The sequence below is a fragment of the Callithrix jacchus genome, chromosome 17 (assembly GCF_049354715.1).
Source record: "Callithrix jacchus isolate 240 chromosome 17, calJac240_pri, whole genome shotgun sequence".
NCBI classification, from domain to species: domain Eukaryota; kingdom Metazoa; phylum Chordata; class Mammalia; order Primates; family Cebidae; genus Callithrix; species Callithrix jacchus.
In genome coordinates, this window is record NC_133518.1 from 79,640,131 (window position 1) to 79,657,863 (window position 17,733).

The 17,733-nt window shown below is 42.3% G+C and overlaps 1 protein-coding gene across 23 annotated transcripts in view; it reads right to left on the reverse strand.

The window, feature by feature from the left end:
• The window catches only part of ULK4 (unc-51 like kinase 4), a 677,547-nt gene that overhangs the window by 596,533 nt on the left and 63,281 nt on the right, over positions 1-17,733 (reverse strand). For all 23 annotated transcript variants that reach the window (XR_013528778.1, XR_013528777.1, XR_008477287.2 and 20 more), the window contains exon 17: positions 14,531-14,609. Coding sequence is in view for 15 of the 23 variants with exons in the window: in XM_078354734.1 (XP_078210860.1) it covers positions 14,531-14,609 (79 nt within the window). In the remaining 8 variants the exon portion in view is untranslated. The remainder of the gene's footprint in view (positions 1-14,530; positions 14,610-17,733) is intronic.

Genomic DNA, 17,733 nt, shown 5'->3' on the forward strand with positions numbered 1-17,733 from the left:
GGTTCAACGTGATGCTTGGGAATGTGAGCTGACATCTATCATCAATTTGGAAACATTTTCAACAATTATCCCTTCAAATATTCCTTCTATCTCATTCTGTCATCTTCTGAGAGTCAAATCATGTGACGGTTAGATAATTTTATATGCCATTATTCCACAAGTCTTGGACACTGTGTTCCGTTTTCTTCATTCTTTTTCCTTTGTGTGACAGTTTTAGCCATTTCTATTATTCACTGATTCCTTCTTCTGTTACGTTCTGACTGTGACGTCCATCCAGGAAGTGTTTCTGAACTTTTATTGTGAAATGATTATGAACTCACAGGGAGTAGGAAAAGCAGCACAGAGAAGTCCCACACACCCTCCTCCAGTTTCCCACAATGGTAACATCTGACGTAACTACAGACCAAGATCAAAGCCAAAAGTCTGCCATTGGTACAATGTGGATATATAATTCTACATCACTTTACCACGCAGCTTCACACAACCACCACTGCAGTCAAAATACAGAACGCTTCAATGATGACAAACATCTCCCTCATGCAATCGTTGTGCATTCAAACTCTCTCTCTTCCCCCAGTATCCCTAACCCCTGGCAACTGCTGTGATACGGTTCGTCTCCGTGTTCCCACCCAAATCTCACCCTGAATCGTAATCATCCCCATACGTCAAGATTTCATGGAACCAGGTAGAGACAGCTGTGTTATGGGGTGGTTTCCCTCACGCTGTTCTCATAACAGTGAGCTCTTACAAGATCTGATGGTTTTATAAAGGCTTTCCCCCTTCACTCGGCACTCATTCTCTGCTCCCTCCACGTGAAGAAGTGCCTTCTGCCATAATTATAAGTCTCCTGAGGCCTCCAAGCCTTGTGGAACTGTGAGTCAATTAAACCTCTTTTCCTTATAAATTACCCAGTCTCTGGTATTTCTTCATAGCAGCATAAGAACGGACATCTGGATATGTCCAAACAGACAAACAGACAATGGATATCTGTTTTCTCACACTCTAATTTCAAGAATGGTATATTAACATGACCTTTCACTCATCGCAATGCCTTGAGAGCCATCCACGTTGTTGAGTATCAATAGTTCATTTCTCCTTACTAAGTAGTATTCCATTCTAAGGATGTAGCAGTTTGTTTAACCATTCACAAACTGAGTGACACTCTGGTGTTTCCAGTATCGGCCTATTAAAGCTAGTATGAATACAGATATAAAGAAATAGAGAGAGAAATATCAATATTTGTATAAACATAAGATTTCACACCTTTGAAAAAAGCTCAAAGTGAGTATGAAATATGCATATTCATATGGATATGTATTATGGAGTTATAATAAGGTAAGTAAATGTTTAGTGTACGAAATGGCCAAAATGTTTCCAGAGTAGTTGTAGGATTTTACACTCCCATCAGCAATGTACACAGCTAGTTCCTCAGCATCCTTGAGAGCATGTGGCACTGCCACTGTTATACTGTTTTATAGGCGCACAGTTGCAGAATTAGTTCACTTTTCCCTAATGGATAATGACAAGTATTTTCTCATGTACGCATTTGTTATTCATATAACCCCTTTGGTAAAATGTTTCTCATGTCTTTGGCCCATTTTCTAACTGAATGTTTTCTGCTGTTGAGTTTTGAGAATATTCCAGATATGAATCATTCGTCAGACACGTAGCTTGTAAATATTTTCTCTATGTGTCTAGCATATCTTTTCATCATCTTAACAGGGTCTTTGGTGGAGCAAATGTTTTTAATTTTGATGAAGTCCAATTTATTAACTTTTTTCTTTTATAGACAATGCTTTTGGCTTTCAGTCTAAAATCTCTTTGTCTAAGCCAGGATCTGCAAGAGCTTCTCCTCTGAACCTTCTGGATGATATACACTGGAGGCTCTGGATAACCTTATCTTGCTCTAGAGCACTGGGCGGCGTTCCGGCAAGCAGCATCTGGACAGTCACTCGATCCTGTGGAGGCTTCTTCTTGCTCTATTAGTACCAGGCAGCCCTAGGGCACAGCCTCAGTCCCAGGACATGATTCCTAGTCCTGATGTGTGGCATGGCCCTTCTCAAATTTCAAAGGAAAGAAGGCCAAGGCGTCTCCCAAGCCCCTCTTGACTTGGTGAGTCTTCCCCTCCAAACTCCCTCCCTGGCACCGAGCACCTGCCGGAACTTTGCTCACTCTTTGAACTCCCAGCTTCTGCTTTCTGCTGGTTCCATGGGGTGTCGTTCAGCACATGCCCAGCTTCAAAGTTAGCCGAGGACTGTAGAGGAACTTGTACACATATTTTGTGACTCTGCTTGTATTATGATTTTTCCCCCACTCATTTTCCACCACCCTTTCCCAGCAGGGCCGAACTGCAACCCCAATTCCTTGGCCCAGCAAGAAGTCACTTTCTGCCTAAACTCTATTCCCTTTGTGTGAACTCAGAGCATCAGCAGAAGGAAAAACCAGTTAAACGTACAGCTCAGCAGGTCACTTCCCTTCTTTCAAGTGGTGTGTTCGCTCTAGTTTCTACCTACTTTTGTTTTATATTCTGTCCAGATGTATTATTATTTTTATTATTATTATTGGCTAGAGAGTAAGCCCAATACAGCTCCTCGACCATTACCAGAACCAGGAGCCCAGGTGTGGTTTTTATGTTCATTTTCTAGTTTAAGAGATGTATAAACTCATACCCCAAAACGTGAGTAAAATTGAAAAAAAAAACCTGCAGTTGAAAATGTTTATGGAAGACATTTTTTCCTCTTTCTAGAGCTGAAGATAAAAATCACCAAACTTCTTTTTTATCTCTCTGTGTAGATAAGCGAGTTGCCTTTTACCTTTCCAATTGCCCATTTTATTAAAAGGACAGCTCTTCAAGGCTCTTGGCTCTGGCTAACTGCTTCAAGCAAACCTCAGACCTCATCTTCTATCTTAAATTCTATCAAACCTCAAAACTATGACACAACAGCAATACCCACCAACTCATCTTGTCCCAGACAGCCTTTCAGTGTTACCATTTCAGGATTTTAGTTGTCCCCATTTCTGACTTTTGAAAATTCCCCTCACTTTCTTGTTCAAGCACACATGTATTCCAAAGTCTTTTTGTTAAATTTTATCCTGCATTTCATAGATTTGTTTGTTTTGAGTTTTTTTGTTTTTGAGATGGAGTCTCACTCTGTCACCCAGGCTGGAGTGCAGTGGAGCAATCTCAGCTCACTGCAACCTCCGCCTCCTGGTTCCAGCAATTCTTCTGTCTCAGCCTCCCGAGTAGCTGGGACTACAGGCACACGCCACCACGCCCAACTAATTTTTGTCTTTTCAGTAGAGACAGGGTTTCACCATATTGGTCAGGCTGCTCTCAAACTCTTGACCTCAGGTGATCTGTTCACCTCAGCCTCCCAAAGTACTGGGCTTACAGGCGTGAGCCACCCAGCCCACCGCTAGGTTTGTTTTTGTGTTGTTTTTTTGATGGGGGAGGATCACACATAATTGGCAAGATTATCTCAATAGCCAAATCGCCATAATTAGAAGATCATGTGTTATTTTTATAATTAGGATATTTACAAAATCATAAATGCTACATGGAAAAACCATAGTGAAAAATACGTCCACATATCTATATAATTCATGTATCTCAAAAAGTACAAAAAGTGCTCTGTGTTCTTAAAAAAAGGTTATAAACTGAAAATGAGGGCTACAGAAAACAGGACAATGACAGAAGTGGCTGTGCGTAGTTGTTCTAGCAGCAAAAGCAAAGCAATTCCTCTGAAGCTAGGAGACGGAGAGGAGGAAGCCGCGCAACGGCATGTGAACATGGAGCGAGAGCCCAGAGCGGGGCACACAGCGCAGCCCTTGAAGTGGATTCACATTCACTACGTTTAGAGTTTCCAAAAGCACACACTCTTCAGAAAGAACTAAGCAATGCTTCAAATCACCATACATCCACTTTTAACATAAATTCAATTCCAGAACCAATTCAGTAGAATGGAAAGAACTTCGTGCCGATACTTTTAAGTCAGTAATTCTTAGGATATTTCACTTCTTTAAAAAAAAGAACCATGTCATAAAATGTGATTGCCCCACAAAAACCATGAGGACATAGAATGTAAAATACATTTTTCACATTAGAGGCCAGCATTATTCCAATTGAAGTCACGTAGGAATAGAAACCCTAGTATCAAATGTTCCCAGTTATGAGTGGGAGCTAAGCTATGGGCGTGCAAAGGCATACAGAGTGGCGTAATGGGCACTGGAGGCTCCCAGGTGGGGGAGGGGAAGGGATTTAAAACAACTACGTATTGGGTACAATGTACACTATGTGGTGACCGGTGCACTGAAATCTCAGATTTCACAGTTACACAACTCATCCAGGTAATCCAAAACCACTTGTACTCCAAAAGCTACTGAAATAAAAAATGTATATTAAAAATATACTAATTAATTGATTAGAGGTCAGGTGCAGTCGCTCATGCCTATAATCCCAGCACTTTGGAAGGCTGAGGTAGGTGGACTGCTTGTCACCAGTAGTTAGAGACCAGCCTGGACGATAATACGAGACACTCTCTCTACTAAAAGTAAGAATTAAAAGATGAGCAGACATGGTGGCGTGTACCGGTAGCCCCAGCTTCCAGGGAGGCTGAGGTGGGAGGATCACCAGCCCAGAAGCGTGAAGTTGGGGTGACCCACGATCACGCTACTACACTCCAACTTGGGAAACAGAGTGAGGCCCTGCCTGAAAAAACAAACCTTAAATTAATTTCAAAACAGTAATGGTGATAACGTTGCACTGCACAATGAACTTAGTGAATTAAAATCTGCTGAGGCCAGGTCTGCTGGCTCATGCCTGTAATCCCAACAATTTGGGAGGCTGAGGAGGATGGATCACTTGAGCCCAGGAGTTTAAGACCAGCCTGGCACCTGGTACACAGTAAGCATTCAATAAAGCTTGGCTAAAATGATTAAAAAAAAAAAAAAAAAAAGACCAGCCTGGGCAACACAGGGAGACTACGTCTCTACAAAAAATTTACAAAAACAGCTGGGTAGGATGGCACACACCTCTAGTGCTAGCTGGTCAGGAGCTGAGGTGGGAAGAGGGCTGAAGCTCAAGGTGTGAGCTGTGATATACAGTGGGGCTCCACCTCAAAAATAAAAACAGTAATCATCTGTTGAAAATGAAGAGAAGATGCAATGGCAATTAATGACAATGAGCACGATGATTAACACTTCCTGAACTAACTAAAACTGTTTCCTTTAGAGAAATGAAAATGTTAAAAGAGCAGTTACAGTCTATCTAATTCTTAATATTCTGTTCTTACTGCATACATCACAAGAGAGCTAAAGTGGCACCGCAAAGGGAAAGATGCAGCTTCACAACGGAGCTCCAACAGCGCCGCTTTAATCAAAGGATCGAAGCAAGCGCCTGACGCGGATGCTTCCTGGTTACTTCAAATACGAAGTGCCCAATGTCACCTGTGATATGTTCTCACCAAAAAGAAAGGTTTAACCTGAATCCAATGAAGTCTCCAGACCTAACTTACGGTTCACAGGGAATGTGTGCACTAGAGGAATAAGTTAGCAATACCAAGGAAAAGCAAGCAGACAAATCTGGACTGTGGAACATTCTACAGGACAAACAGGCTGGACTCTCCAAGAAATCAATCTAATGTGGCAAGAAAAAGTAGAGAAACAATTCTAAAAAAAAAAAAATAGGAAAGAGATTCCAACAGCGAATTATAGAGAGCACCAAGTCATTTCTTCTAAAGATGCAAGGTCATTTATTTATAGTAATTCTATTAATATAATCCACCTATTAAGAGAGATAGGAAGAAAGATTATATACTCATACTTTCAGACGCCATACGAAACTGAATAACCATTAAAGTTAAAAGCATAGAGGAAACTGGCAAATACTTATTAACATCATTGCATGCCGACACCGAATATTAAGGAGAAGGCAGAGCACTGAACATTCTTTCATTAGTCAAAGCATTTTAATTCATACAACCTTTTTGGAAAACAGCTTAGATTATCTCCTAAAGTTGAACACACACATATCCTATAACCTGCCAATTCTGTTCCTACACGCACCCAACAGAGAGCTTGCGCAAGTGCATCAAAACGTGTGTGCAAGGTTTGTAACAGCCAGATACAGAAAGCAATCCAAATGCCCATCACCAGTGACGTATATGCATGCGATAAAAATGAATGACAGGGATGTGTGACAGGGATGAATTCCACACACATAGTATGAAATAAAAGAAGCCAGATACCAAAGTATTCATATCTTATGGCTCAATTTAAATGAAATTCAAAAGCAGGCAAAGTCATCATAGAATTGGGAGTTACAGTAACTTCCTTTGTTCGGAAAGGACACGCGGGTCCTGGGTATGCTGGCAATATCCTACTCAACGTTCTACTCGAACCCAGGGCAGCTTCTTGGGTTTTCACACTTTTAAGCAATACATGTATGTTTTGTACATACTTCTGTATATTTCTAGCACTTATAAAAAGGGATTATAATTTTCAAACCAGAAAGTACAAAGTAATCCTTAAGTATCTAGGGAAAAGAAATTGGAAACCTATGTAACTATATATCATATTGGTAACAAGCACAAAGCAAAGATTTAAAACTCAGCATTTTGACTGTATATACCATCCAGTGGGTTATATCCCAAGGGAAAAAGTACTTAACATGTGTCTTGTAGTTTTGTTGTTAGTAATAATACGTGTACTACTATTTTTTACCTATTCTAAACTCTAAGCTAAAAAAAAGATCATTATGTTAATGTAATTAACAGCCAAGAGTTTTCTTTTTTTTTTTTTTGAGATGGAGTCTCGCTCTGTGCCCCGGCTGGAGTACAGCGGTGCAATCCCAGCAGCCTCCACCTCCTGGGTTCAAGCAATTCTCATGCACCAGCCTTCCAAGCAGCTAGGTAATTTCTGTGTTTTTAGTAGAGATGGGGTTTTGCCACCTTGGCCAGGCTGGTCTCGAACTCCTGAACTCAAGTGATCCACCCACCTAGGCTCCCAAAGTGTGGAGATTACAGGCAAGAGCCACTGCGCCCAGCCAGGATTTTTAGCTCATGAGAAGAAAAATAAAAATTGTAAATCAAGAGGTAAAAACGAATTTTAAATCTGAATTGAGGCCAGGCACGGTGGCTCATGCCTATAATCCCAGAACTTTGGGAGGCCAAGGCAGGTGGATCACCTGAGGTCAGGAGTTTGAGAACAGCCTGACCAACATGGTGAAACCCTGTCGCTACTAAAAACACAAAATTAGTCGGGCATGATGGCGCATGCCTATAATCCCAGCTACTTGGGAGGCTGAGGCAGGAGAATGTCGCTTGAACCTGGGAGGCAGAGGTTGTGGTGAGCCAAGATTGCACCATTGCACTCCAGCCTGGGCAACAGGAATGAAACTGCATCTCAATTTAAAAAAGAATCTGAATTGGAAGGGTATATGTAAACTCAGAATTTTTCTCTTTTTAAGAAACAGTAGTACCTAGATCTGGCCTCTGAAAAGCTCTACAAGGGAAAAAAAATCCTAGAGAACCCATACTGCCATCTCTGACTACATCTTCTACCAAAAAGTAAACGAGATTCCTTGCAGAAGTGGTTTCAAAATTAGGAGCTGACTATTCCCAAAACAAGCCTGTGAAAGTTCACCTGGGAGAAGCCAGCAAGCTATCAGAGACAGGAGCAGGCTCGTGTCAAAGGGAGGAAGGGGCGGGCTTGAAAGGGCTCCCACTGGATGGAGATGAAACCATTTAGGCATCGAAGAGACCATGATTGTGAAGGACTAGATGATACACATATACTCGTATAACCGGTGAGTTCTCAGAACATAAAATCAATCTCGATGGACACTTAGGAGATCACGAGGGCACACATTCTTTATTCTGCAAACTGACCCATGAGGAGAAACAAGCATTTATCCTGCCTTGAGAAACACACTCTATTTTTGGATAACCAAACAGTTGATCAGGGAAACCTCTTCTGTAAAACTTCCGACCACAAATAGAAAGGAAATTACAGAAGAAGACAATTAGTATTTTGCAACTCTGAAAGATCACTCCATGAAGACAATAATCGATCGATGTTAAAACTATTAAATAAAAAAGTGATGAAGAAAGAAGAGTGATGGGAATATGTGTAATGAGGCTGACCGCATCTGACTCTAGCCATGAACTTTAACTACCCTCTAATAGGGGCATCTACCGTTTAGCTGTCTCACTTTCTATGAAGCAACAGGAGAAATACAGCACCAACTATGACAAATTCCTATTTCCCCAAGCTGTCCTCCCCCAAAAAAAGTGCTGAATCAAGGGTCCACAGCCAAGCAGCAATGTGCAAGGAAGGAAAGACAGGTGATAAAGGACTCTCTTAAATAACACCAGAAGAGTGCAATAAAGCTTCTGATATTCCAATTTGGGCCAAGACAAGGGACAATCTGTCTGTAAGAAATAAATATCACTAAAAAATTAGACCAGGAATTAAGAGACTTAAGGGTCACGTTATCTAAGCACAATCCTGGCTCAAAGAAAAATTACAAAATGACATGTATGACACCACCAAGAAAATCTGAACGTTAACTGGGTATCAGATTATACTCAGGGACTACTGTTGAAGGTATTGGGTGTGACAATAAAACTGTGGTTATATATTTTTCTAATTATTTTCTGTTAGAAAAATATATTTTCTAGTAAAATAATTTTTTTATTGCATTTTAGGTTTTGGGGTACATGTGAAGAACATGTAAGATAGTTGCATAGGTACACATGTGGCAGTGTGATTTGCTGCCTTCCTCCCATTCACCTATATCTGGCATTTCTTCCCATGCTATCCCTCCCCAACCCCCTACCCCCCGCTGTCCCTCCCCTATTCCCCCCAACCGACTCCAGTGTGTGATGCTCCCCTCCCTGTGTCCATGTGTTCTCACTGTTCATCACCTGCCTATGAGTGAGAACATGCAGTATTTCATTTTCTGTTCTTGTGTCAGTTTGCTGAGAATGATGTTCTCCAGGTTCATCCATGTCCCTACAAAGGACACAAACTCATCGTTTTTGATTGCTGCATAATATTCCGTGGTGTATATGTGCCACATTTTCCCTGTCCAGTCTATCATCGATGGGCATTTGGGTTGGTTCCAGGTCTTTGCTATTGTAAACAGTGCTGCAATGAACATTCGTGTGCATGTATCCTTATAGCAGAACGATTTATAAAAATACTCCTGCAAGACAGAGAGAAGGGGGGAGAGAAAAAGGGAAAGGGAGAATGAAAGCAGGAGACACAGACGAACAAGATGAATCAGTGCTGATGCTGCTGGGAGCAAATGATGCTACCTCATTATTCTAGTCTTGCTACTTCTGTAGATGTTGAAATTTTCCACAATAAAAAAACATTTTGAGACAGGGTCTTGCTCAGGCTGGAGTGCAGAAGCATGCTAACAGCCCACTGTAGCCTCAGCCTCCCAGGTTCACGTGTAGCCTCCTGAGTAGCTGGGACCACAGATGTATACCAGCACGCCTGACTGTTTTCTATTTTTTGTAGAGAAGAGGTCTCCTTATGTTGCCCAGGCTGGTCTCAGACTCCTAGGTTCAAGTGATTTTCCCACCTCAGTCTGCCAAATACTGAGATTACAGCCGTGAGCCACCATGCCCAGTCAATAATAAGGAAATTTAATGAATGGGTTAACCTAAAATGTCTGTTAATATTCCTATTGGCTGGGTGTGGTGGCTCACGCCTATAATCCCAGCACTTTGGGAGGCTGAGGCGAGTGGATTATTTGAGGTCAAAAGTTCCAGACCAGCCTGGCCAACACGGTGAAACCCTGTCTCTACTAAAAATACAAAAAAAAAATCAGCTGGGCGTGGGTGCATGTCTGTAATCCCAGCTACTCAGGAGGCTGAGGCACAAGAATCACTTGAACCTGGGAGACAGAGGTTGCAGTGAGCCAAGATCATGCCACTGCACTCCAGCATGGGCAACAGTCTAAGACTCAGTCACAATAAAAGAAAAAAGGCCAGGCACAGTGGCTCAAGCCTGTAATCCCAGTACTTGAGTGGATCACGAGGTCAAGAGATCAACACCGTCCTGGTCAACATGGTGAAACCCTGTCTCTACTAAAAATACAAAAATATTAGCTGGGCATGGTGGCGCGTGCCTGTAATCCCAGCTACTCAGGAGGCTGAGGCTGGAGAATTGCCAGAACCCAGGAGGCGGAGGTTGCAGTGAGCCGAGATTGCGCCATTGCACTCCAGCCTGGGCAACAAGAGAGAAACTCCATCTCAAAAAAAAAAAAAACCTTTCAGTTCTAGAATTTGATGGGTCTATATTAAATTATTAAAATTATTAAATTTCCTAAAATATATTCGCTGCATGCTTCAGACTAAATATGCTGGCTTAATATCAAAAATATTTCTTAAATTATTACACACAGAAACCACAATGACTACAGAGTGGTAAATGTGTTATCTAGGAAAATAATCTTCAGATGGTTATATTTTTCTGTAAAAAAGATACATATGTCAATAAATGCTTCTAAATGCATAAAGGAGATGAGCAGTTATTTTCCGTAGCTGTTGATGAGACAGTAAGATGAAAGAGATTTAAATTATATTACGAGGACAGTAAAATAAATTTTTGTTCCATTTTTTCTGTCTCTTTGTGACAAATTACACCATCATACTCTCCGAATATTCTTTTAATCATTCATTAAGCTCTTCAGCATTGACTAAGTGCCTGAAATACATATTACTTTGCTAGCTCCGCTCTGTGGGGTACAAAGGTGAGTGACAAAATGAGGTTCTATGCCTTTAAAATACTTACAGGGGCCAGGTGCGGTGGCTCACGCCTGTAATCCCACTACTTTGGGAGCCCAAGGCAAGTGGATCACTTGAGGCCAGGAGTTCAAGACCAGCGTGGCCAACATGGTGAAACCCTGTCTGTACCAAAAATACAAAAATTAGCGGGTCATGAACCTGCAGTCTCAGCTACTCATGAGGCTGAGGCTGAGACTGTCCTTGAACCCAGGGGGAAGGGGTTGCAGTGAGCCAGCAGCCCACTGCTGCACTGTAGCCTGAGCAACAGAGCAAGACTCTGTCTCAAAACATAAACAAGTAAAATATAAAATAAAATGCTTATAGGATCTTGAACCACAATTTTTCTTGTTCACTGATAGTAAACCTAATAGTGAATTCAGGATTTATCTCACACTTGAAATTTTCTTACTGATTACTGGAAAATATCCACAATCATCTAATTGTGAGTTTTACAAAAACCTGAACTAAAGATTGACCAGCAGACTCCACAAGGTTCCCAAATCCCCCAAAATCACATGCTCAGTGTCGACTGCATCTTTCTGAAGAGGCTATAATGGTTTTCATGGACCTTTTTCATCACAAATAGTAAAACATCACCAATGGAATGGAGCCAAACATCTTGTAGCAAAAACTTTTTTTTTTCCTGAGACGAAGTCTCACTGTCACCAGGCTGGAGTGCAGTCGTGCGATCTCTGCTCATGGCAACTTCCACCTCCTGGGTTCAAGAGATTCTCCTGCCTCAGCCTCCCGAGTAGCTGAGACTACAGGTGCGCACCACCACGCTCGGCTAATTTTTTGCATTCTTAGAAGAGATGGGGTTTCACCATGTAAGCCAGGATGGTCTGGATCTCCTGACCTCAGGATCCACCCACCTTGGCCTCCTAAAGTGTTGGGATTACAGAAGTGAGGCACCGCACCCACCCAGAAACCTGTTTTTCCAGAAAAAAACAGGACAAAGATGAAACATGGTACCATGTACCTGCTCAACCTCCAAAGATCCTGCTTCTGGAAGTTGAAACATAAATTCTTAAAACTTGGCCAAGCGTGGTGGACTCAAACCTGTAATCCCAGCACTTTGGGAGGCCGAGGCAGGCAGATCACAAGGTCAGAAGTTCAAGACCAGCCTGACCAACATGGTGAAAACCTGTCTCTACTAAAAATACAAAAATTAGCTGGGTGTGGTGGTGTGCGCCTGTAGTCCCAGCAGGAGAACTGCTTGAACCCAGAGGTGGAGGTTACAATGAGCCGAGAGAGATCGCACCACTGCACTGTAGCCTGGTGACAGAGTGAGACTCCATGTCAACAACAAAACCAGCTTGCACAACTTTTTTTCTAGTGCTTGAATGACCTCTTGTGGCTACTTCAGTTATCACAGCCAATTGCTCACAGCAGGAATCAAGTTAGTACAAAAGTAATTACAGCTTTTGCCACTAAGAGCAATGACCAAAGAACTAAAAAGTGTTGAAATAACAAAATGAAGATGGCATCGCAAAGGAGCACCTGGCTCAGTTTCAAGTTATTGCATAAGTTCTCTATTATCCAACCAAATTTAGTTCACAATACAGTGTGTGTGATTCAAAACGGTTCACCAGATAGTCAAGCACACATCATTCTTTTCATGAAGTATGATTTTCCCTAAGTTACTGCATTTCAAATGAATAAAGCATCAGCAAACACCCACGAAGAGAACAGTACTGGAATAAACGAAACAAGAACCCGGGGAGTTAACACCCACCCCGTCCTCTCAGTGGAGGCAGCAACAGGAACACTGTCGGCAAACGGTACAATTGGAGAAGAAGTACTGTGAGAATGCAGACTGGCCACGGAACTCAACCTGAGTGGGCAGAGGTAACAGAGACGGTTCATGCACGGCCGGGCCGAACCCTCCAAGTGGGAGTGCAGCAGCAGGTACCAGTGAATGTGGGCTGCACATCACCCAGGGTGACTGGCAGGTCCCAGGTTACTTCACACACCCTCTGCCCAGTCCCTTGAGAATTCCTGCAGTAGCAAAACACAGCATCTTCCAGACACTGCTACAGGGAGTTCCAAGCATACTGGTACAGTTTTACTCATTCATTTCAAAGTACTTGTCAGTATCCATATAGACACAAGGTACGGTCTACGCACTGGGGTGGAGCATTGAACAAGACGGTTCAAAATCCGTATTCCAATGGAGCTTGTAGTCTAGTGCAGGAAGAGAAATGAGCACATAAAATGTCAGGTGGTGATACATGCTGTGGAAAAGATAAAGTAGAATAATCGGGTTGGAAATTCCAGGCTGGCCATAGCATTCTTTCCTGTAAGTTGGTCATCTCAATTCAGACTGGCTGCTCTTCAAGCCACAGTGGCTGGAGGCCGCCATGCTGGATAGTGTAACAAACCTGAAACTATCATCCATGCCTTTCTAGTTCACAGTCTTTACCCTCTTTCTAAATCCTAAGAAAATTCATCCAACTGATCTTCAAATCCACTAACTCAGCTTCCTAAAGCATCCATGCTACTTATCACTGTAACTACTGAATAACGTAATTCAACAGTCACGTTGCACACCTTCAGAGGCTCTTTCTTCACAGCTCCTGAGCAGCAGGCGCCTGCCGTGGCAAGGCAGGTACATCCTCAAACTCCTGGGACCCTGTCTCCGACTTCAGGTTCTCCCCCATCTCCTACAGCGACTCCACCCCACTGGAGGCCTTTTGCTCGGAGCCATCAGAAGGAACCCCCACTTTTGAGAACCTAAGCCTTCTCATCTTCCTGGTCAGTACTGCCCAATGTGCTCGATCTTTTGGATAAAAATCTACTTGACACATCTCTGAGAACCAAGCTGGGTACCATCAGTGATCACATAGGGTCACAATTCATTTATTTTAGGCCCTCCAAAAAAGGGAAAATTCAGACTTAGTGGCATTTGACTAGTAGCTCAGAGATCCAACCGTTTGCAGGAAATAGAGAAGGAATTGTAAGCAAGGTATTGAAATACAGTGAGATTAAATTAAACTCCACCCAGACACTACAAGGCCAGCTGGGATACTACCCCAGCAACTGGCCACGGGAGTGGATGGCACAGACGGAAATCTTTCCAATTGTTCTTAGAGTTCCAAATACCAGCTGGCTACTATAGAGAACACCACAGTCACAGAAAGTTTTCCAATTTCTCTTAAAGCCCCAAATACTACACAACAGCTTCAGCTCTGCAGTCCCCTCTCCTGACCCCTTTCACTTCCTTCAGAAGCTCTTGCTTTCTTTTCACCTACACTGACTCTTGAGCCTCTCCCAGTTCAAGGAATAAAACTCCATTACCAATTAAGTGTAATAAACATTAACATAATGGGTAGAAAGGAGTCTTTAGTATGAAAACACTAAATTCTAGGTGAAATGCCAGAAGAACTTGCATTTTGAATTATAAGCTATGCTTTAAATAGGAAATACGTTAGTTGTAATAAAATGTTGGACAGACTACAAGAAAACTAGAAATGAAAAAAGCCTTATTCAAAAACAAATGATGAGTAGAGTTCACAACCCTTGCTAACTCTGCCATGCCACTTTAATGATGGACCACACTGTAAATGAGCTGCTGTGTTTAAGCCTAAAGGTCTGTTGAGGTGATAGTTTCAGAACAATTGCCACAATCCCACAAAGAAAAAACAAGTGAAGGTCAACGAAAGCTGCACGTTCTAAATTACAGAAGCAAGGACAGTATTTGTCATTCGTCCCATTTCAGTAATAAAAGACATTACCTCAACAACGGGTGTATTTTCCTGGAGCTCAGTTGTGTGCGAAGCCACTAGACCAATCACCCGAGCAACCTTGGCCCGTCTGTAAATGAGAGAAAAAAGGCTCTGAAGAGAGGAGTCAGGGACCGAGGAAAGCAACCCCAGCTAGTTACATTACGCAGTGATGAGCAGTACATACGAGACCGTGAAATAAAAACTGAACGTGACAGGTCAGGCCCACACTCCCCCACGTATACAGCCCACAGAAACTCTCCCTCAGACACACAGGGAGACGTGAGCTGCAAGGTCTGCTGCGATACTGCAATAGCGACAAAATTTAAACAAGTTGTGGGTCAACCAGAGGAAAGAGCGAAACAGTAATTACCCCTTTCATTGCCGGGTACAGAAGCATTTGGCTAAAGGTCTCTTTCCTACTTGCTAGTCGATCAGTGAGTGTCTATGTAAGTCGTAAATAGAATCTGAACAGTGACATATCTATATATATTCAGTTTAACAGAAACTTTTACAATCGAAAGTTTTAAAAATATCGTACTATTTGCATAAACACTGGTTTTTAATGAGGTGTTCCCTCAGTATCCAGCAGAAAACTGAGGTTGACAAATTACTATTAATGAATCACATGCACTGTGATTTAAAAAGTTATTTCATGCAGAAAAATTAGTTTTAATGAGTTTTTTTCTAATTGAAACAAATGGTGAGTTGATGAGAAATGCACTCTTATTTAGTGATGTCTGCATGTTGTCAGAGATGATCAGTATGTAACTTAGTTTATATTTTTTACCTTCTTAAAACAGACCTAGGTGGGCATCCATGGAAGAAACCAAACCAGACTCAGAGAAGTGCTACAGGGAAAAGGTCTGCACTTCCAGACTCCAACACACAGAAGTAATTCTTAGAAATTTCAACACTTCTTAAATTGCCCATTAAAATCTCGTAACATATACAAATTAAAGAAGTCCTAGGCAATTGCAGAAGTAGCACCCCACCTCTGACTAAACAGATTATACTTTAAAAGTAATCATTTTGAAAAATGTCTGCAGGATAATTGGAAAAACCATCCTCCCAGCTCAACCCCCAAGTAGCTGGGGCTATAGGCGTGCATCACCATGCCCAGCTAATTTTTTTTACTGTTTGTGGAGATGAGGGTCTCATTATGATGCCCAGGCTACCCTTGAACTCCTGACAAACAATCCTCCCATCTTAGCCTCCCAAAGTGCTGGGATTACAGGCCTGAGTCACTGCACCTGCCTATCTCTTTTAAAAGAGAGGCTCAAAATACTTATGAAACACTGAACCATTTTTCAATCTATAAAAGTAAATATTAGTTACCAGATTTATTCAACTAAAATAAAAATGTACCCACATGCCAATTATTTTCCATAATATAACCAAAAACAATTCCTATTAGAACAAGAGAAAATACACTACCTAAAAACCCTATACTTTTAAAATAGAAACTTTAAATAGCTTATGAATAGTCACGTTTTACCAGAACCCTAAATACAAGTACCACATACACTATACACAACACCCTCACAGTACAGGCTCTTTCTCAAAATTCAAGTTTTCTCAGGTCACCACTCCAGGTGCCCCAGTGACTGCACCTCAGAACCAGCCCAGCTCCATGACAGCATCTAAGCCAGCACTGTCTAACAAGCCTTCGCGCCCTGACAGCCGTCCCACACCTGCACTGCTCAATGCAGTAGCTACTACACGTGACTATCAGGCACAGGAAATATGACAGATGCAAGTAAGAAACAAAATACTTTATTTATTTATTTATTTATTTTGAGACAGGGCCTCACTCTGTCACCCAAGCTAGAGTGCGATGCTGCAATCTCCGCTCACTGCAACACCTCCCAGACTCAAGCAATCCTCTCAACTCAGCCCCCAAGTAGCCGCGACTATAGGTGTGCCCACCACACCTGGCTAATTGTTGCATTTTTAGTAGAAACAGGGTTTCACCATGTTGTCCAGCTGGTCTTGATCTCCTGAGCTCAGGTGAGCTGCCCACCTCGGCCTCCCAAAGTGTTGGGAGTACAGGCATAAGCCACTGCGTCTCGCCGTGATTTTTAATTTAAAAACTACCCCACAGTTGAGGGTAAGGGAGACAGCACCCTGGAGTAATCACTCATCTTTCATGTTCCTGGTCCTGGCTACCTCGTAAGTAGGACCAGTAACACTACCTCCCTCAAGTTGTAGGAATCACAGGAGATAATCCCTGTGCAAAAGTACCATCGTGTCTGACAATATGTGCCGAATGAGTAAGCTACTATTAATTTTTAATTTAAATAATCCCCATGAAGTCAATGGCTACTACACTAGAGCAGAACTATAATTCGGTAGTTACTTTTTCATTCATTACTTGCTTATTATCTGTCTCCCCGACCAGCCCAGAGATCCATGAAGGCCGGGCTGTATCCCGACACCATTGTGGGCACCTCGTCAGTGCTTGGGGGCACTCAGGCAACTAAAAATGTTTGTTTAATAAACACATCAACATCAAAAGCAAAACGACTAAACACGTTAGCAGGAAAGGAGTTCACGGAGGTAGGACCCTGCAGGCAAACAGGGTTTCCAGTTTCCAAAGAGACGCTCAGTAGAATTCAAGGCTGAACTCATGGAAGAAGATTCCCTTTAAACCAAAAACCTTATGACCAACAAAAGACGGAAGGTGTGAGTCTTCATAAACCAAACAACAAAGCACGAAAGGTAAACCCGGAGCAGCGGCAGACTTCCAAGCACAGAGAGGCAGCAACAGTGAATATACAGTCATCGACACATCCACACGTTCAAGCATCCTAAATAAAACTCACAAGGTCAAAGTATCAGACGCATCTATCAAACTCTACACCCTACAAGCACTGACCACCCTCACCCAGTGGGAGGCTGTGCAGGATGGTGTCTAAGACTCCGAGATTCAAGGCCATGGACCCCACCATTGGGGGTGAGGGAGACAGCAGCCCGTGATAATCACTCATCAGTCACGTGCCTGGTAGGCACAGTAAGTACAACCAAGAGTAATACGTACCTCATATTGTTCTAAGAACCGGGAGATAATCCACATGCAGAAATTACCACTGTGTCACGACGACTTGTGCTGAATGAGTAAGCTACCATTGCTACATTATTATTAACGACTACATTCATGGCATGCATTAAAAACGATTTGTATTAGACCGCAAAGATAAATTAATAGAATTCCC